The following is a 21,828-nucleotide window of genomic DNA, read 5'->3' on the forward strand; positions in this document are numbered from 1 at the left end:
ACAGGAAACTGGATCCCCCAGCCGTGCCCCATTCTCAAGGGCCTTTCCCTACTACAAAGCGCTCCCTCCTCCTGCCTCTGCTGCTGTGGCAGGCTTTTCTACCCCCTTTTCAAAGAGAAGGGCAGAGGGGTGGGACATTCAGCCTGACCCTGTGACACAGCCTAAAGCCACTTCCGAGCCTGCCCAGGGGTCTGGGCCCCTGAGGCAGGCAGGTGGCACAGCACTTGACAAAGCCGGTCCACCAGGCAGCCACACCCCACTTTTCTAACCAGAACTGAGCTCATATACACACTGCACATCGGAGAGTCTTTGAAGGGCCAGGGTAGCCTACAGGAGTACCTGAGGCCTGAGCTTGGACCCCTGAGTGCCTCTGGTACCCATGACGGCTCCCAATAACCTTCCTAATGGAGGCCACACTCCAGCTAGGCATGGGGGCACATGCCTATCAGCCCAGTACTTGGGAGGTAGAGACAGGAGAATTGAGAATCTAGGCCAGCCTGGTCTACATAGCAAGATTCTGACTTAAACAAAACAAAACCAAACTCCTTGACTCCAGACTCAGCAAAACCACCTCCCAGCCTGTCCCTTCCAGAACCTTATAGGGCACCTGCCAAATTTGGTGGAGAAGCTTGGGTGGGCAAAACTTCTACCCAGCGAAGAGCATGTCTGGCCTACTCAAGGCCTCTTGGGGCTTTCTCTGGGTTCCTCGGATGCTCTGCTCTTGAGATATGAGTCTAGGCTATATCTGCCTCCTCCTGAAGGGGTCCCCTGATCTCACCACACCCTAGATGGTGGCTTTAAGCATCCTTGTTTTTATCTTCTTCTTCATATCTCTGGTGAAGACTAAGGGAGGAGACAGATTACAGCTTCCACATCCACACCACGGAGAGCCTCTCAAGAGGGCTCAATATTCCAACTCAATCAAACTGAACTAAAGCCCTCCCCCCCAAACGTGGGGCTCTTCCCCTGAACTTTGTAGACCCAGCAAGTGCCCCAAGCCCCATCCTCATTTCAGAACTTTACACTGTTCCTGCGTGCCCTCTGGTGGACTGACCTCAGAGTCTCTCACCCTGTCCCCTCAGCCTTGAGGACTCAGTTTCCCCACATATTCGGTAGGGAAATTTTTCTAGGACAAAGATAAAAGCTAGAAGTGGGTGGGAGAGTCTTAGGAGGGGGTAGAAACTCACGTGATGCTATGGAGAAATGGCAAGGTCATGACCTCCTGCCAGCCCTAGTCAATAACTCCTAGTTCAGAGCAGGGCCCTTGCTGCAGTCCAGGCAAGCTCCAACACTTTTTTCTCTTAGTGCTTTTCACTCTGTGGAAGTTTTGCCCAGCTAAGCCTCCACTCCATCTTGAATCTCTCTAGAAGGTTCTGGGAGGGAGACCTGGGAAGGACAGGTTGGGAGGTGGCTTTCCTGAAGCCTGTCTTTGAGATTGTGCGCGTACTGGTGTGTATGCACGTGTGTGGGCCTGTGTGCATGCATGGGTTAGGATGGGGGTGTGGGGAACAGCAATATGACAGGTGGCGTTGGCGTTCCTGGGATCCAAGTGGCTTTGCCATCCCCGTTTGTCCCTCCTGGGGGGTCCTGTGGGCAAATTCCAAGAAAGCAGCGGGCGGGGAGGCGGCAGATTTCTGACAGCAAAAATAGCCTGCTTCGGTGTTCAGTGGGGATTGATTAAAGCAGCAAACGAGAGAAAAACCCCAAACAAACATCTCTAAGCAAAGATGGATGTGAGACTGGCGGGTAAGAGGGACAATACTCTAGGGACAGTGGAAGGTACTATGGACTCAGGAGGGACACAGTGCCCGCTAGACATTGTTGCCTGTCTTGTTTTGGTCCTGGAAGAACAGAAGAAGCAGGAGGCAACAAGGTGAGTTAAAATGTCAGGTGGTGACAGAATTGGGTTCTCAGCCTTAGATGGAGAGAGTGAGATGCTCTGTCCTAAGGCTGGAAATGGGACCACAGCCTACATGTTTGAGGCAAGATAGATCCCGAATAGCGAGAAAAATGTCCCAGGGACAGGGAGACAGACTGGGGAAGGCAGTGGCTTCTGATGTGTCCCGCTGCCTAGCCAAACGGGTCCACCAGTGCTACCACTTTCTGCAGGGATGATGAAGGTAGAGAGAGTGGTTCTAAGTACCCACAAGAGGAGCACATTCTTACCTGGGGGGGGGTACATCTTTGTTTCTTATCTCTGAAAACTATAGAGGGACGAGAAGAGGTGAGGAGTAGGGACTGAATGTGGCCCTAAGAATTACTTCAGAGTCCCAAGTTGGGAGACTTGTATATAGTGATGAGGACCAGCAGAGTACTTCAGCCTTCTTCCCATCATGTCTTGGCCCCAGGAGCTCTCTAGAGTTGAGCTGGGGAGCGGTTAGGCTGCTGGGGAATTGGCAGGGCTGATTGACGCCTTTTATTCCAGTTAAGGTGTTCAGCAAAAGCTAGAGACTGGGGAGGAGGCTCCATCTGCTGAGGTGTCATTAAGGCCAAAGGCCAGGGGCCAACAAAAGACAAGCAAACAGGCCCAATGGGAAACAACCTTCTGGCTTGTGAACATGACTCCTTGCCCCCCGGACGCCTCTGCCGCACCTCCTTCCAGCTTAAACACTAGACCTGATCCTCCTCTCCAGCCCTGCCTTTGAGAAGCTGGGAGGACAAGGCCCAGGAGACTCCAGGAAAGGCATGCTGCACAGCAGGCTAAGGGCCTTGCCCATTCTCCTTTTGGCATCATTCAGCTCCCATTCAGAGGGCACACTCACGCTGTGAGAAAGGCAGGCGCCTAAGGATCAGCATGAGACTCAGGGTAGCAAAGCTGCCATCCTTCTGATTCGAGCACCTGCCTCTTAGTTTCACTTCCAGGTTCCCACAGGGCAGAGACTAGAAGAAACTTAGTTCTAATACTCGTCTTTTGACTGAGGTCTTAACTGGGGCCATAAAGGTTCAAGCTGGGAAAGGCCAACCAGAGGGTAGAAGGGAGGCCCCAGGGTGCAGGACGGCCCAGTAAAACAATTCCCCCGCCACACACACCTAGAGACAGGGCTGAGCCTCAGTTGCCCCCCACCCCACCCCCACTCATCCCCAGACAAGCCCCACCTTCTTCTGTGGACACATTTCAACCTCACCAAATCGGCTAATTATTGACAGTTGGTGAAGAGGAGATTTCACTTTTTCCTCCTGTTAAACTGCTCCTAATTAGCTCCCTGTCACCAAGCCTGCGCCCGCCCGCTGCAGTCCCCCGTTCACAGCGCCTCATTAACCTTTCGCTCCTCTCCTGCCGCCTGCCAACAAGATGAGGACAAAACCAGATTGCGGAACAATAGCTCCCGCTCATACAGCAGCCCCATCCCCTAGCCCCTGAGCTCCCCTGGGAGCAGAGGGGGAGGGGAGAACCTGGATAAGGGGAGTCCCAGAAGACTTGAGGAATTAAGAAAGACAGAGGAGAGGGTGAGGGAGGCTTGGCCAGGGCACTGCTTCTTGCTACCTGGGAGACCCAAGGTTCATTAAACCGTTGGGTTGGATACATTCCCAGGTAGAGGACACCCGCTGTCAGATTCGGAAGGGCATTCGTCATTGCCCAGGCCAGACTCTGGTGACAGCCAAGCCCATGGACTGAGACTGGACTCTGGATGATCCTAAGAGAGCCTAAGATATCAGTGTAGACTGCAGATGTGCAGAAGGATGGAGGTGACCACGTTTGCCTTGTTAGGAGGCCTAATATTCACAATGGGCAGGACCTGAAAGGCCACCCTAAATCAGGACCTTTTCAACTATGGAGCCCTCCATAACCTACCCTACCTCAACGAGCCCTGGAGTGAGTGAGCCACAGCACAGCCCCGGCTTGACCTCCATCATAACCCCCACCCTCATATGACTTTATTTCAGATTTTTTTCTTTTGAGACAGGTTTTATGTAGCCCAAACTGGGTACAAATTCACTGTGTAGCCAAGGATGGCTTTTTTTTTTTTGACCCAGAATTCCCCTGTGTGATCCTAACTGGTCCACAACTCGCTATGTAGATGAAGCTGGCCTTGAATTTGTGGGGATCCCCTCCTTCTGCCTCCCAATAGGTGGGATTACATGTATGAGACACCACACCCAGGAACATTTAGTTACTAACTTTATTTCAACACCAGAACACCTGCTTCTGGAGATTAGAAGACTGTCCCAGTCACAAGAGAGTAGCCTAGTCTTCACGGGAGACCGTGGGGCATCGTACCCTAGGGACACCACCGTCTAGCCAGCTCTCCACTGCCCAGTCAGTGAGTTCCCAGACCCAAGTTCAGAGCTTATTCCAGATCCCTCCTGCTGGCTCCCAGATGCCTCCACTCTGCCTAATTCTGTGTTAGAAAACAAAGGAGCCCACTGAGGTCCCTGGAGATGTAAGGGTGGATTCCCTAGGAAAGGCAGGAGTTTTGTTCTGCTGATAAACAGTGGGCAGTCTAGGGCACATACTTGGTTCCCCTCCCTCCCTCCCTCTCTCTCCCTCCCTCTCTCTCCCTCTCTCCCTCCCTCTCTCTCTCCCTCCCTCCCTCCCTCCCTCCCTCCCTCCCTCCTTCCCTTCCTTTTTGTCTTTCTTTCTTTGTCTTTCTTTCTTTGTCTTTCTTTTTTTTTTTTGTTTGTTTTGTTTTTTTTTGAGACAAGGTTTCTCTGTAGCTTTGGAGCCTGTCCTGCTAGGTCTGGTAGACCAGGCTGGCCTCAAACTCACGGAGATCCGCCTGCCTCTACCTTCTGAGTGCTGGCATTAAAGACTTGCACCACCACTGCCTGGCCTTGGTATCTCTTATAGTAGGGTGTGGGCAGGCTGGAGAGGGTAACAGAATCCTGTCTAGAAAAGCTGCCTCTCTTATTACCAACATGGACCTTGGACAACACACTTAACCTTAAGGGGCCTCAGGACCCTCCTTTGTAAACAGGAAAACTTCCTTTGCTGTTTCCACCCCTAAGCTCCCTCCCAGCTCCTCTTGCCTTGTGCTCTCCCTTGGCTCTCCTGAAGCCACTCTCTGTGGGTTCACTCCCTACCTCTGGTTGATCTTGACTTCCTTTCTCCCACACCTCCTCATCAGTCCTTTCAATGCACCAAATGAAAGGACAGATACTAGGTACAAGACACCCCAAGACCAAGTTCTCAGTACAAAGGAGATTTATTTGTCCCAGCAGGGCAGAGGGCAGGGGTAAGAGACAAAGGCAGGAGAGAGAGGACAAGGGAGAAGGGGAAAGAACCAAAGGAGAGGGGAAGGGATATTTATCCCAGAGTGACAAAGGACAGCCTCTGGATAGAGAGGAGACAGGCCTGGCCCATAGGCAAACGACAAAGGTAAAGGCAAAAGGGGAAACCCTGTGTTAGGATGAGGTGTTTGATTTTGATTGGGCATCTTAATTAGGGCAGTCAAAGGGGGGCTTTTGATAGCTGGACCTTGGTAATCAGCCTCAGGAGGAGGAGGTGACCAAATAAGGGAATGGACCTTGGTGGCTAGCTTTAGAAATGCCATCTAATGGTTTTTAGCAAGGCAGGAGGAATGGGGGAGGGGCAAGGCCTGCCAGAGTCACATCTGCCATGCTCAGGCGGCTAGAATCCTTTCACCGAAGGTTCCTTCTCTCCAGCCAAATCTCTCCCCAGAGCTGTCAATGACCTCTGACTGAGGTCACATCTCTTGATACCTAACTATACTCGAAGAACTTAAAACACAAGGCAAGCAGAGAGCTAACATGCAACTTTGAGTCAAGGTAGCTATAATTACTATTGACATATGATGCCATTTCAATAAGCAGAAACACTCATTTGAGAAGAGCAAAGTTCTCTCCCAGGCAGGGAAGGGGAAATGAAGCTCTTCCTCAAGCTCTGGGCTTGGAGAGTCGGCCACTACACCAGTCACAGTAAGCTAGCCATCCAAGGCACCAGCTCCTGAGCTTGGTCTCCAAATCTCCTAGTTAATTAATTAGTACTTCAGCGATGACTTCTGTTGACAACCCTGGTGATTTTTGGCAAGGCTGGGTCAGCTCAAGCAAGTCCAGACTCATATGGTAAATTCCCCTGGCTTCTGGGACGTGAGACTTGATCCCTGCACTGCAGAAACAGGACCTCGTTAGAATTAATTGGGAAGGTGAACGAAAGAGTGAGGGCCTTCCAACCAATGGCTGATGGCTTTGGTACCTTGGGTGGCAGACAGGCCTCAAGATACTCTATAATATCCAGGTTGGCCTGCACCCTGCTGGGGAAGGCGCAGCTGAGCAGGAAGCTCTGAAGAGCATGTTACTGCCCTCCCTTCTGAAGGCCAAAGACCTCATGCAATTCTTCCCAACCTCTAAGAGGTTCCGGTTGTGGAAAGATGAATTTGGCCAGACTCCCGGAAGCACTACATGCACATCTACTTGGGCAGGCAAGGGGGACAGAGGAGTCTGGATCTTGACTAGAGCCTCTTGGAGCAGCTGACTAGACCCCTATTTGTACTGGGATATGGCCTGCTGAGTGTCCCCCTCATATCAGCCTGCTGAGCTTCTGTGACTGGGGGCTGGTCCAGCAGAGCCAGGAGGATGATATGCGGAATTAGCCTTTCTAGCTGGGATGGCTTCTGATTTGGTGATCTGGGAATCTCTGTTGTGCATCCTCTCCACAGGCAGAACTTCCAGCACAGTGCTGCCCTCAGAGACCTCAGAATAACCTCTTCTCAGTCTCCAGGGCTGATAGGTGCCTACAGCCTTGCGCTCCACTGAGAGTTCCCAGGCTCAGCTTTCTCCGGTTGGAAGAGCCTGCGGGCACAAGGACACCAGGTTCTCAAACATGTGTGCCCCAAATTCTAGGCTTGGTAGGGGACAGTGACTCCAGCTTCTACACTAAGGCCCTGAGCTTCCAGTCTTCACTAAACCCCCTCAGGAACCCTGGTTTTCCCTCTATCTCTCATCTGGGCATTCCTTGAAGCAGGGCTGCCTTAAAACCATTCATGCAGAAGCGACCCTCTCTAGGCACAAGCTCAGCATCCACATGGGTACCACAGTGGCCTAAACAGCTGGTTCTTTGCGCCCTTGCCTCTGACTTGCCATCATCTACACTCTCCACCTACAATTGCACCTGCCATCTGCCCACCCTCTCCACCAGCTACCCGGAGCACAGGGCTTGCCTCTGCCAAGGCTGGTCCCTCGGTCTGCATGTTAGTCCTTTTCTCTCATGGACTTTGCTCTCTCCCTGAAGGCCTCTGTTCTCTCCTGGTGTTTCCATTTTGAATGCATACAAGTCTTTCTCCCTCCCATTTTCTTTTTTTCCTCTTTCTTTCTTTCTTTCTTTCTTTCTTTCTTTCTTTCTTTCTTCTCTCTCTCTCTCTCTCTCTCTCTCTCTCTCTCTCTCTCTCTCTTTCTCTCTTTTTCTTTTTGGTTTTTTTGAGACAGGGTTTCTCTGTGTAGCTTTGGAGCCTGTCCTGGCACTCACTCTGTAGACCATGCTTAGTCTTGAACTCACAGAGATCCGCCTGCCTCTGTCTCCTGGGTGTTAGGATTAGACAGACCACCACTGTCTGGCTCCCATTTTCTTTTCTTTTTTTTTTTTAAATATTTTATTTATTTATTATGTATACAACATTCCTTCCATGTATGCTTGCATGCCAGAAGAGGGCACCAGATCTCATTAAAGATGGCTGTGAGCCACCATGTGGTTGCTGGGAATTGAACTCAGGACCTCTGGAAGAACAGTCAGTGCTCTTAACCTCTGAGCCATCCCTCCAGCCCCCTGGCTCCCATTTTCAAAAAAACAAATAAAAGCTCTAGAGGCCTACTGCAGCTGACTCCACCCCTTACCCCCACCCCACCCCCGCATCTAGTCACACACTCCACCACTGGGTCAAGGTTTGCTTTTATAGTCTAAGGACAAGGGACACTACTCTCTAACTTCATGGATATCCCAATCTCAGTAAGCCTGGCTCTGCCATCCTGTCCCTGTGTCCTGAGACACTGTCCTAGACTGTAGACCTGGAGCCAGTACCCCACAGGGCACCTCTGCTGACACAGTGCACAGGTTCCTCCCACCCACAGGTTGAACTGACTCAACTCTGTCCTCCATCGACCCTCCCTTCTCCCATCTCCATCCTGTGACAGCATGACTACATCTGCCTTCTGGTTTCAAAACCAGAAAGCCAGGCACACATCCTGCAGGCTCCCTTCCCCTCCCACCACATGAGGAAGCGGCTGCTCCACTCTCACAATGGCCCCACTTCTCAATGCCCACTGCCAACAGCCTGGTCCAAGCCGCCATCATCTCTCACTGGACGCCCGCCACAGCTTCCTGATGGTTCCCTCTCCAGAGTTCCAGCTCAGCTTCATGAAGCAGCCATGGAGACCATCCGTTCGCAATCAAGAATCCTTTGTGCGGCCCTTTGGAAGCCATCTCCCCTCTGCTTCAGCATCCCCCAGGGTCATCGGGCTTTACCTGGCTTACCTCATCCCTTCCCACTCACTATTGATCACAGGGCAGACTTCATTCAGGTATCCAATGTCACATATTGCCTTACCTCAGAACCTTCATACCAACTGGTCCCTAGACTGTGTGTTCCCCAAGTCCCTGCTCAGTGGGCCAACTCCAACTCAGCTTCCAGGCCCCAGGGAAGCACCACTTCCCTTTAGGTTCTGTTTGCTCGGCTGCCTCTTCCGGCCCACCCTAACCTTCCTCGAACTTCGTTTGCTATTCCAGAGCATCCTCGTGTTGCTGCCTGATAGCCATCTTTTTTTTTTTCCTGATAGCCATCTTTGAATGACTATATAAGTCTGGGTCAGTCTCAGTCTTTGTTTTACCTTTCTTTATGTATTATTATTACTATTATTTAAGAAAGACTCTCACTCTGTAGCTTAGGCTGGTCTCCAACCGACTTTGTAGCTCAAGCTGCTGTCTCATTTCCTCCACCCCACACAGCCACTGCCTAAAATGCTGGGATTACAGACATGAGCCATCACACCTGGCTTCATTTCTCACCACCCAGCCTGGCTCAGTACTGGCAGTCAGTACAGGTTAAGTCTTTGTTAATAAACGGCTCCTCCCTGCCCTGCCCTTTACCCCCACTGACCTCTGACATCTGCGGGAAAAGGCTGATGGCCAGTGGCAGGGCCAGGCCGAAGGCTGCCAGGCACACGAGGCTCTGCACAGGCAAGAGTAGCCGCGGGCGTGCCTGCAAGAGAGCTGTCCTGTGGAGAGAAGGAGGTCCGCGTGAGATGCACAGCCAGGGTTGGATGACCAACCTGGGCCCCAAGCTACCTCAGCCCAGCTCATCTCTAGCTAAGTAGAAGAGTGAACACAATCTTTGGGGCCCTCACTAATTACCACTGCTTTCCCTACACCCAGCTTTGAAGGACATGACCGGACCCAGCAAGGAACCCTCAGCTACTTAAATCATAAACAAGTTCTTACAGGGGGACACCCATCCACAGTGGTCTGGCCCTGTGCGTGGGTGTGGGAGTGAGGAACAGAAGAGACTGTCATGCCTGGCTCCTGGAGAAACACGTGAGTATGTGAGATGGCCTTTGGATGTACTCAAGAGCAGGAAAGCTCCAGGAAATGCCATCTGGGGGAAAACACAAAATATACCATGTACATACACACATGTGCGTACACACATGCACATGGTCAGGAGAGGCAGTCCTGTGTCCTATGCATGAGAACGGAAGACATTCCATTGATTACTGCTTCCATCCAAGAGCCATGGGGAGGGCAGGCATGGCCGGAAGTGACTCTGCAGGCAGCTGCCTGGACTCTTGGGGTTGCTATTATCCTGAGCTGCTCCTAGCTCCTGACTTCAGGATCCTTTAAACAGCTACACCCCCAAACATAGTGCAGTTGTCACCCACTCCCTATGGCAGGTTTTGGGGGGCTGGTTTCTGAGCAGGAGAGGAGTGTGAAAAACTTCCCTTCGATGTGCTGAGCTGGAGTGATTTCTTGGGACAGAGTGGGGGACACCCTAGTAGACAAGAACCTCTTCACCACACTTACCAGACACCACCGTTTGGCAACGGCATTCCACCCATGGAGACCAGGCAATTCCACAGGATGAATACCTGGATCATCTGCTAGAGATATTAGGTGGGCACTAAACCTGACCTCAGTGGCCACACACGACCAGCCCCGAGTGATAGATTATAACAGGAGCTCTTACCCCTCCCCCACTGGAGCAGGACTGGCCGCAGTCATAGAGGAGAGGCCCTTGCTGTACAGGGTCTAGATCTTAAGTGTCTCCAAACTGCGACACTTTAAAGGTTTGGTCTCTAGTCAGACCATGTTGGGAGACAGCAGAAACTAAAGCGCTAGGGTGTAGGGGAGGTCTCTCGCTCACTGAGGCGGGTGCCCTTCAAGAGCATAAGGGACTTCCAGCCCCTCTCCTGCAGGTTTTTTCACTCTATATATGGGATCAGGTTGCTCTGCTACCCATTCACACCAGCTAGGCCTGCTGCCCCAGGGCTAAGGCTGGGTGACAGGCCGAATCTTCTGCTACTGAGCGCCAAAATAAACGCCTTTAGTCCCAGCACTACGGGAGGCAGAAGCAGGCGGATGTCTGTGAGTTTGAGGCCAGCCTGGTCTACAGAGAGAGTTTCAGAATAGTCAGGACTACATAGAGAAACCCTGTCTCGGAAGAAAAAAGTTTCCTAAGTTACCTCAGATATTCAGATATTTATTCAAATAAGGGAAAACTGACTAATCCATCCCTCTGGGTCAGGGTCCCAGTGATGGGGACAGGCAAACCCCCTGTCACCCTGCCCTTCTAAGGGCAAACTCAAGAACACCTGGTCCCCAGCAGACAGCACAGCTGGGAGCCACAGTTCTCAGATCTTTAGTGCATCCTGGAACGGTCTAGTTAAAAGTGTGACTTTCCAAGGGCTCTTGATTCCATGGGACCCTCCCTAAGCTGGCATTAGACCCAGGAACTGGCATTCAGGAATCTACAAATCACACTTCGGGGAGGCGGCTGCCTTTCCATGTTCTCACTCAGGTGTTACCAAGACCCAACTGCTTATGGATTCTAGGCAAACGCAAAGGTCAGCCAGCTCTGCAGCAGGTAAGTGTGCAGCATCAGTGCCGGTGCTGCCCTTATGTGCACAGGGGATGGGAATCCGACAGCTGAACTGTTCTCGTGCCCTTCTTGGCTGGCCCAGACCCCATTCTCTGTGTTCGAGGTTCAATTGCTGGGGACTGGGGTAAGGAGTCTCCAGGGAGTAAGAAGAGCAAGACAAAGGTGCTGAAATCAGGCTCAACACCCAGAGGAGCGGCACCCCATTATCCTTGCAGTCTATGTTAGCCCAAGGCCTCGCAGGCTTCCTCTGGAGTCACACAGGGGTTGGAATGAGGCCAAGACCAGTCCTGTAAAGCTTGCAGCTCTGGTCAAGGTCTCATGCCCGGGACTCCGGGCTGTCTCCTGGTTCTGCAGCCAGTCTCAGTGGCACAGCCCTGAGGGTCACCTAGGGCAGGGGAAGGTCTTCTGGGACTTCCCGGAAGTAATGCTGGACAAATTTCCATCCATGAAGTTTGTGACCTTGGCTTCTCTCAAAGGAGGCTGGCTGAAGTCCCTGGAGGGCAAGTGGGTTCAGGGAGTCTCAGGGTTGCAGCCTTTGGGAAGCTTGGGGAGTCTGGTCCAGAGCCGCCCGCCCCCCTCAGAACACACAGCAGGATGGGGGGGAGGGGAGAAGAGGGAAATGGCAGGCAGGGATTGGAAAGGCAGCTGGGGAGTTAAAATATGCAGATGGGAGATGTGCGAATGCCTGGAGAAAGAAAAGACCCGGATCACAGGCAGCGAAGGAACTGGGGGAGCGGACTCGGGCATCTACCATGGGTCGGGTGAAGACCCTCATCCAGTTTCCACTACCCAGGTGCACTTTTCAGTGTATCCTGAGCCAGGATTGCAGGGCTTGAGAGCAAACTATAGCCTTTCCGTCCCTACACCAATGCCTCTCTCTGCGATGGTGAATTACATCTGTGGGCCTCCCAGCCCTGGATCTGAACCCAGCTTCTGGCTGGTAGGGGCTGCAGGGAAGGTAAGGAGTATGAGGTTTGGGTGTGTGCAGGAGAGGATAGAGGACGCTTCCAGCATAGGTGGAGATCCCTCAGTTTCACACTTCAGACTTCTTTTGATCTCAGGGGCAAGGAAAATGGAGCGCACAGGCAGTTTTTCCCACCTCTGTCTAATCCTAGCTGGCGGCCCAGGTTCCAGACCCCAGTGCTCCTGCCAGAGAGGATAGACTGAGGCCAGAGGCAAGCAAGGCAGGTCCCACCCCCTGCCACACAACAGCTGGTCCTCCCCCAGCCCCCTTGGCTGTGCATTCCTTCAGCACTTGCTGCGCAGCCCTACTTGGCGCTCCATTAATTTGCAAGTCTGCTTTGTAAGTGTTCTTTTGTCTTTCCTCCCTGGCTGTCCAGACTTCCCCACCCAACCTGGCTACAGGGAGTGAGGGGACCCCTCCCACCAGCCCTGAAGTCTTCCACCAAAGAACTCTGGGCAGCACAGCAGCCCACTCGATAGGAAAGGAAGAGAGGCTGGATGGTGCCAGATGCCAAGCCTGGAGGAGCAGGAAGACAGCAGCAGCCTCATTTTCTATGTGGGAAACTGAGGCTGAAAAAGCATGCTTCTATTAGAAGTCTCAGCTGGCCCCGCCTCTCCTGTCATCCAGTCCCATGGTTTTATAGTGGGTGTGAGATTAATAAATCTTTGCGCATACAAACTGAATCTTATCCATCTTCATATTCTCGAGGGAACTGGGACTGGACTCTTCTCCCTCAAAATCATCCCAGGAGCCCCTGGGATCAGCTACTTTCTAAGCTGCATGGGGCCCCAGACTAATGACTTCTTATTAGCCTACCCTGGAGCTTCCTTAGCGGATGGAGGAGGCGGCCATGCAGCACTCCAGACACTAGGTTGGGGAGGGCGCACAGCCAAAATAAACCTCATGCCACCTCCCATTGCTCCTAAACCAATGCAAGCCGGCAAAGCAACGGCCTGCCAGCCCTCCTTCAACTCTTTACAACTCTGTTCTTAGGCGGACTGGAAACATCACAGACCATGTTCCTCTCCAGCAAACTCCTGCCAAAGGACGGGCCTCTGGCTGGCCTTAGTGGAATCAGTTTTCTACTCATTTCTGCGTGAGTCCTCAGGTTCCTGTGAACTGTGCTGAGGGTGCCGGATACTCAGACAGGGATGAGAGTTGGCACTTTGGGGCCGGCTCCTGCTGTCTGCAATGGATTAGCCTCCCTTATCCCAGGAAGCCACGTTCTCTCAGGCCATAAAACCCAGAGTGAGGGTTTCTGGATTCTTCAGCTGCTTTGTGACAGCAGTCTGGCCAGGTGAGACTCCATTCTCCCTCAGCAGCTTTTCCTGAGCCTTAGGTAGCAGCGAGTCCCAGGCTTTGCTGGTTTCCACTGTACTTTGATGCCTGTATGTCTAAGAAAACTTCTCTACCTGATCTGCCAGCTGAGGGCTCCGTCCCACCAGATTTGCACCAGTGACAGGTGACTAACCAGTCTGCAGTGAGCGCCCTCCATGCTCCCCCGACCCCCAGGCTTCAGCACTGAAGAAAACCATACCCGCTTCACCTGTTCCTGGCCTACATGTCTGTACTTGCAGCCACTGGTATTTGGGGGCAGCCTTAGTTCAGGAGAGGGCTTATATGCAAGGCCAGGGACACAAAGGGTTACCCTCCTCAAGTCTACTTTCATTCTTGATCATTTGTTGTAGACTTCCAGACAAAATTGACTTTCTTTTCTTCCTTTCTTCCCTTCCCTTCCTCCTTTCTTAATGTGTTTTTAAAAGACTCTCATATATTAGCTCAGGCTGGAACTCACTACATAGTCCAGGCTACCTTCAAACTCATGACAATCCTCCTGCTTCAGCCTTCTGAGTTCTAGGCCACCATCCCGGTTCCAGATGAATAATGTTCAGTCTCAGTGCTCAGATACAGAGGGTCTCTCTGATGGACTAAAGGGTCTCTCTGATGGACTAAAGGGTCTCTCTGATGGGCACACAGGACCCTCATCCCTTTGCCTCAATGGGCAATGCTTTCCTTCAAGCGTGCTGGGTCCTAGGGGGTCTCCACAAGGCAGGTGTCCAAAAGAGAGAGGTGACTACCTGCTTAACAGCACCTGCATGTACCAACCAGGCTCTGTGCCTCTAGGTCACTCCACCCAGGGCCCATCCCTGCCCTCACCAGGCCTGCTAGGCCTCCGTGTGCAGTTGGACCCTGGTTCTTCCTTCCTTCCCTGTTCGGTCTTTTCCCAGCTGCACCCTGGTCTTCCCCATCCTATTACAGACTCAGCAGTAAAGAGGCAGAGCTGTCTCCTGTGGTGTTCCCTCTATACGTGGACAGCGACATGAGAGAGTCGTCTTTTGATTTTCCTCTGGAGGAGCCAGGGAGATCATTATTGTTCCAGTTTTGCTTGCTTCATTTATTTATTTATTTATTTATTTATTTATTTATTTATTTATTGGCAGGTGTCATTATGTAGACCAGGCTGGCTTTGCACTCACAGAGATCCATTTGCCTCTGCCTCCTAAGTGCTTGGGCTAAAGACACATGCTACCACTTCCAGCCAACTTTTTGTTTTTTGCTTGTCTGTTCGTTTTTTTTTTTTTTTTTTTTTTTTTTTTTTTGAAGAAAAGCTCTTAACAATGTAGCTCAGGCTGGCCAGAATTCATCATGTTCTCTCACACTCATGGATGGCAACCTTGGTTCTTCTTCGCGTGTGTGAGGCACAGTCAGATTATTGTTCCGGCTGTAAGCACAGGCTCAGTCTGGTTGAAAATCTAGGCTTCTGGTCTCAGACTATCCTCGTCCTCATAATAGGCTGAGGCTACTCACTAACAGAGCATGTGCACATGTCCACACCCTCACACTCACAGCTCACACAGGTTCCCTCCAAAACTGCCAGCTACCCTGCCCCCTCTGCCAAGGCAGAACCACGCATATCCATAGGCAACCTGGTGGCATTGGGCACCAGCTAGTTTGCATAGGAAAAGTCGTAAGTTTCAACACCACTGTCCAGTACAGCAGCAGAGAGAGTGGGTGCTTTCCACCCCAGAAACACACCAGGTAGGCTACCTTGGGTCCCACGGTCATTCCCCAGCATCCCCTCTGTTCCCGCAGCCTGACTTACTTCTCCAGCATGGACATGACGATCGGGGGAAGCACCAGGATGGGCATAGGCAGGACCACACGTGTCAGTGCTGTCTCCAGCAGGGCCTGAGGATGGGGACAGGCTGGGTGAGAGGGAGGCTCCAAGGTGGGAACAGTCGCTAGGGAAGCAAGTCCCACCCAGAGTCTGAGGTGTGTGCACTGCAGTTCAGCACATCTGGCAGCTCACAGCAGTACGCACAGAGCTGGGTCACAGATACCAGACAATGCTGCCCCACCCTCACCCACAAGTGTTTGAAAAGAGCAGATTCTCTACATGAGGGAAGGACAGTAGAGGACAGCCTCCCCTCCCCCAGGATGTGCAGGAATCAGGAGTTGGGGGAACGGTACACAGAGAGCTTAAGATGCTGTCAAAACAGAGCCGGAACAAATCTCTGGGACCTGCAAAGCCAGGGGGTGCCCAAGCTGAATGAAGCTGGGGGTTACTTTCTAGAACTGCACCCCTTAAAGACGCATATCTACAAGATCGTTTGCCTTCTGGCTACAAGTCTTTCCAATTTTCCTTTCTACGGCTCAGGTCGGCCTTGGACTATGCAGGTAAGGGTTCTTGACCTTGAATTCTCTTGCCTTCACCTTCTGAGTGCTGAGATTACAGGCTGAGCCATCACCCCTGGATTTATGTGGTGCTGGGGATTAAATCCAGGGCTCTGTGTATGCTAGGTAAGGACTCCACCAACTGAGCTACATCCCCAGCCCTGATGAGCCTTAGGGAGAAAAGGGCAGCTTTGTAAGGGGTACTAGCTTTGGCTGAGCATGCTCAGGAACCAATGGGGATCTAAGGGTTCGCTTGGGACTCCGTAGGATGCTGGGAGGCAGAGCCTGAGGCCTAGCTAGTGTCCATTCTGTCTGCACTACAAAGTCAGCCCCTGAAGAGACTCTTTGACTCATGGTGCCTGCCCTTTGGGGAATGTCCAGGAATGGCTGGCTCACAGCTCACAGATCTCTAAGTCTCTCTAAGATGTCTTTCAAGCATGGCTGAAAGAAGCCGGGGGCTGCAGAGGAGCTGGGTAACCTACCTGGATAGCCTTTAGAAAGGGTTGTCACCTCTGCTCTCTTCACAGGGTACTCTGACAGGATGGGTTGGGACAGAGTAGGAACCTAAGGGTAGATTCCCTCTGGTGATGAGCTGGGGGCTAAAGTTTCTCCCAGAAACTTTGTCCCTTATTGTCATCCTCAGGAAAGGCCAGGAGAGAATCTTTCCAGGCCCCAGAACAGCTGTGGGAAGGAGGGAAGGCCTAGAGCCAGGCAGGAAACAGAGTGTACTATTGGCATGGCACCAAGCCCTGGCCCCATACAGATCTAGATGGGCCCTGTCTTCCCCTAAGATGGATGGAGAAGGAAGAGAAGATCAGAGGCTTATCAACAAGGTCTCGTGCACAGGGGTACATCTCAGTCTCCATGTGAGAATTGCTGAGCCTCAGAGAGTGGAGCCTCTGTGATGGTCTAGTCCCTCATGGCTGATCCTTTGTTTCATTCCCACCACACAAGGCTAGAACCAGGAGGGTAGGACAAGCCACCAACCACCATCAAAGGAAGACTGAGAAGGCACAGGACGTGTGTACGTGTGTGTGTGTGTGTGTGTGTGTTTATAACACAAGCGCTACAGTAAGCAGGGTTAACGAAGTGGGCCTTATAAGGAACCATTGGCAGGGGCCACACATCTTCCACAGCCCCTGACACCCAGCACTCACAGCGCTGCTGCTCCCCAGCGAGGGAGCTGCCTCATACCACTGCCTGCAGCTTCCCATTCACAAGCCACAGGGATGTGAAGGCCCAGGGCATGGAGAGAAAGCCCAGGGGAGGCTCCTCTGCCCTCTCCAATTAACACCTTCTTAGAGGAGCTGTGCCCTGAGGGGCTGGGATAAAAAAGGAGGACATATCTCAGCGGAGATGGGGAGGGATGCTGGGGAGCAGTGAGGGACTGGCTGTCCAGGAGAACAAGCCCGACTGAGAGCAGACTTTGAGGCCCATGGCTCACACAGATGGGTGATGGGGACTAGGAAGAGGAGGAGGAGACATTTAGAGATCCAAGCCAAGGTTCTGTGACCAGAAGATCTCAAGGAAAGCACAGGTTATGGATGAGAACACCCATCCATTCCTGGCAGGGTTTAGCCCCTGGGAAACCCACATGTCTGGCTGCGATCTTTGAGGAGCCCACGAGGTTGCCGTCAGCATCCAGGACATCAATCCCTTCCTCTAGTTCCCCATACCGCATCAGGACCACGTTGCAGATATTGGCACTGGCTGGAGAGGGAGGAATACAGAGAAGCGCAGTGAGGCACAGATAGCTTCCAACCAGGCTCCACCCTCCAGCCAGGCTCCCAGCCCCCAAGAGTTCTGTGACAGCAGAAAGGTGGAGTACTCTGTTGAGCTTTCGCTAAGACCCTAGGAGACCCAGGAAGCACAAAGTAACAGGTGGAAATGGTGAAGGCTTTGGGAGTTGCCACCTAAAGAGGGCGCTGTTCACTTCGCTTCTGGGGCGGGCCCCTAGGCAGGGAAACAGATGTGCACACAGAAAACTCTGTCCCTGAGATGTTTCCCCCTGGGGCCCGATGTTCCACCACCAGCAACTCAATCCCTTGCTCTTAAATGCCATTCCCCATACTTAGTCCCTCTTGTCCCACTAGGGCAAACCAAGAGATTTCCATCCACAGCAGCAGGTGACAGGCAGACCCTGTGCTCACCCAGCACCGCCCCCTCATCATAGGAACAGAACACACGCTCAGAGAGCAACGGGGACTTGACTGAGGTCACACAGCCAAGGGGGACAGAGTGGAAAGGCTATGGTGCCTAAGTTCCAGGTGCCCAGAGATGGGGTCGGAGAACAAGCAGAGTTCTTCCAGTGGCTGAGCTGTCTCACTTATCCATACCTTCCCTGTCTCACCCGAGCTCCTGGGGACCTATGGCTGAGCAGACGGTCCTGGATCCTTAGATAAGCAGTAGATGAAGGTGGTTGGTATGGTTGCCCTGCTCCCCTGAACTGAGACTCATAGGCCAGACCCAGACTCATGGCGGTGTACGGATAGAGGTCTGGCCTGAAATCCTCCAGTCCTGCTTCACGATGAAAATGGGGAGACTTGGGGGTGGTAGGTGGGTGGTGGGAAATGTAGGGGGGGCGGTGACAAATGCAGAGTCTGCCTGCACCACTCCTCCCCCCAAAGCGCCTTGCTGTGTTTAAAGTTTTAATTTTTGCTAATTAATGTCAATTAATTTTGTATAATGAGTGTTTAATTTTGGGGAGTGTGTGAGCCTGGGAGCGACTGCAGTTCTGGGCTGTGAACGCTGATTAGCATCAACACCTGCTGCTTCCCCCTCTCCAGTGGGGGGGCACCCGGGTTTGGGGAGCTGGAGGGTGGTGGGGCTCAGTGGGCAAGTGGAGTGGGAGGGAGCCCACAGATGCTCCTGGGACCTGAGCCAATGGCTGGGGAGCCCAGCAGGGCAGGGTGCTCACAGCTGGGGGGACAGGATTCTGCAGGTGAGGGTTGGTGTGGGGACCCAGGGGTCTCTGAGCCTCATTCTCCTACTGCAGTAAAGTAGGGAGGTGGGATAAGCCGAGGCGACGACCAGGAGGCTCTGCAGTCTTTGGAGAGGGAAAGCAGGAGAGCGAGCAAGCTCTGAAATGTATTTCGAGCACATATGCTATGTTTGAGCGTCTCCACTGTTCCCACATGATGTTGATCAAGGCTCACCATGGCAGACCTTCTGTGGCAAGGACTCAAGCATCATGGCTCCCGTCCCCACGATAGACACGTTTACCTGGCTAAGCAGTGGCTTTCAGTAGGGGCAATGTGGGGAGAATTTTTTGGTTATCGTGGTTTGGGGGCTGGGATGGGAGTGTTACGGCCACATGGCTGGTAGAGACCACTGATACTTTTGTGGAACGACACGATAGTGCACGGGGCAGTACCACAACAAGGTGTTACCTGGCCCCAAATGTCAATAATGCACAGACAGAGAAACTCACACCCTGGGTTGTTTTGAGATCGGGTCTCTCTATGTAGCCCTGGCCATTCTCAAATTGGCAATTCTCCTGCTTCAGCCTCCCAAGTGCAGTTCCACAATGTATGAGAATGCCTTAACCACATCCAAAGAGAATTAGGAAGGTAGATCTGAAGTAAAGACTTGGAACAGCAGGGAAGGTCATGGAAGATGGGTGTGGTGCCAGAGTTTGGGAACATCCGAACTTGGGGTCATTCCTGGCTTTTTTTCTCTCTCTGCTCAGTCCCAAAGGTGAGCTCCTGATAGACCCAGAATGCCCAGGACCCAAGTAGGCCTCTTAGGGTGCCCTTGGGAAGCCACTCCTGGCCTCTGTTGGTGACACACCCTCTAGTGGCCACAGGAATACTCTGCAACCCCTCGGGTTGCCAGACTCTGAGTTCTCAGAAGACATGAGACCATCACTGAGTGGGAAAGTGGGGTTTTCTGCCTGAGAGGATGATTCTTGCCTTCAAGAATGCCTTTCACCAGTGCCAGCACCACTGTTCCTGTCCCCAAGCAGGAAACTGAACGCTGTCCCCCCTGCTGGGCATTCCCAGTACTGCACTTAGGGTCTCCAGGGGATCTCGGGACAACTCACACTGAATGCCAGCCTCTGCACCCACCAGGGAAGCAGGAGGCCTCAGGCCTGAGGCAACTCAAATGCCTGCAGCCTCCACCGTGGGTGTTTATACAGTGTAGGAGGGCTGACAAGAGGGTGGGCAGGCTTTGGAGGTGGTGGGGGCCAGCCCCAGGAGCGGGGGTGGCAGCTAACGTTCTCTCCACTCTCCAATTGTGGGTGTAAGGAGAGCAGGACAGAGAACTCAAACACAGAACCCAAGTGAGATCAAAAGAAGAAAAAAGTATGCCCAGGAGTGATGATGTGGAGCTGAGATTCTAACAGTCCAGAGGGAAGGAAGCAGAGGCAAGAGGATGGTAAATTCAAAGTCATCCTCAACTACAAACTGAGCTCCAAGTCAGCCTGGGCTACATGAGGTCCTGTTTCAACCCCCCACCCCAAATCACAAAAGAGAGTGAAGCTCAGCCTTCCACTGTCCCCTCAGCGAGCCTCTCCGGCACACCACGGGGTAACAGTAACCCTGACATCTAAGCTGCTGGATGGAAGAGCTAGATGCCCAATGCCAAAGGAAAGGCAGCCACCACCACCCCAACCCGGAACAAGCATTCTCTGAGGTGACTGACCGTGCAGGTGGCATTGCCTTACCATCTGTCTGTTGACCCTACAGCGGTTGTCTGGTTACCACCGGCCTTTGTAGTAACCACCCCAGTGATAAACAAGGACACATGATCCCCAAAGAGACTGCACTTGTACAATCTCGTCTAGACTGTTTGATTCTGCCATTGTCCCCAGGCCTTCCCAGACCTCTCCTATCCCATACACACACACACACACACACACACACACACACACACAGAGAGAGAGAGAGAGAGAGAGAGAGAGAGAGAGAGAGAGAGAATATGCATGGGTCTCCCTTTTGACACACCAACAGATCTACCACTGACAATATCAGCAGGTTAATTAAGCAGTCTATTAGCGATAACGTTACAAAAACTGGCACATTTTCAACTCAGATCGACACCATTCAAGACTCAGGCATAAATGACATTGGAGCAGTAATACCGAGAGACATCCTGAAATGAAGGGAGGCAAAAACAAGTTCTTGATTGCCACAAATGTTCTTGCATGGATCCACCGCCATGCAAACCCATGCAGATGGGGAAGAGCTGATGAAGCAGCATCCACAGTAAAAGGGACAGTGTGAGAAACAGAGAGAGACGTGGGAAAGCGTGAGGGAAGTTCTCAGGAGCCCACCGCTGAACCTGCACAGGACAGACAGGCAGCACACACCTCTGTGAGACACTGACATCAACCCACACAGGAGGAGAACTGTCCAGACACACATGAAGAGCCATAGGTCACTGACTTGGAGAAAATGAGATCTCATAACTCTTCAACTCTGAGACACATTTTTCCACATCTTCATATCCTAAAAAATGATGATGTGTGAGGCGGGGAATTTGGTGCAGTTGGTAATGAGCTTGCTGTGCAAGTGCAAGGACCTGAGTTCAATCCCCAGAGCCCATGTAAAATGCATGGTAATGAAATGCCTGACATCCCTGTGCTGGGGAGGCGGAGACAGGAGGATGCCTAAGGCTGGCTGGCTGGCCTCACTAACCTCATAAGCAAATGCTAGGAGTCAGTGAACAGCTCTGATTCAAAAGACAAGGTACAGTCATGTGAGATAGCTCAGTGGGTAAAGGCACTTGCCACCAAGGCCGACAACCCGAAATTGGTCCCTGAAGCCTTCACGATAGAAGGAAAGAACCACCTCCTACAGGTTGTCCTCTGACCTTCACACAGGTGCTGTGGCACACGAGTGTACAACATGAATGCACACACATGTGCATACGTATGTATACACACACCACCATAATTGCTGTCAGGGTGCAGGGGAACCCTTCCTGCTACCCAGCACAACTGACAGGCCCCATGTGAGTTTCACATGGGTAGGAGGATCGTTCCATTCAGTTGTCACCTCAGCCGACCACAGCAATCCACACAGAACTTGCGCTCAAACTTAGATTCCTAATTGTTGCCTGAAACATCTTTTTTAAAACTTACACTATAATGGTGCACGGACACGAAAAGTTATTGTACATGCAGAAGATCGTCTGCCAGATACC

At 52.2% G+C, this 21,828-nt stretch overlaps 1 protein-coding gene across 3 annotated transcripts in view; it reads right to left on the bottom strand.

Annotated features, from left to right (window-relative positions):
• Sfxn5 (sideroflexin 5) overlaps positions 1-21,828 on the bottom strand; it is a 121,572-nt gene that overhangs the window by 8,795 nt on the left and 90,949 nt on the right. Inside the window, exons 11-14 of one of the 3 annotated variants that reach the window (XM_038318360.1) lie at positions 17,276-17,391; positions 15,110-15,195; positions 9,048-9,165; positions 5,126-6,750 (exon numbers count right to left, since the gene is read on the bottom strand). In XM_038318360.1, coding sequence (XP_038174288.1) covers positions 6,727-6,750; positions 9,048-9,165; positions 15,110-15,195; positions 17,276-17,391 — 344 coding nt within the window. In that variant the 3' untranslated portion in view covers positions 5,126-6,726. Of the gene's footprint in view, positions 1-5,125; positions 6,751-9,047; positions 9,166-15,109; positions 15,196-17,275; positions 17,392-21,828 lie in introns of those variants that run through there. The other 2 variants (XM_038318359.2, XM_038318361.2) reach the window with 2 other exon arrangements.

Source organism: Arvicola amphibius, chromosome 2 (assembly GCF_903992535.2).
Source record: "Arvicola amphibius chromosome 2, mArvAmp1.2, whole genome shotgun sequence".
In the NCBI taxonomy this organism is placed as follows: domain Eukaryota; kingdom Metazoa; phylum Chordata; class Mammalia; order Rodentia; family Cricetidae; genus Arvicola; species Arvicola amphibius.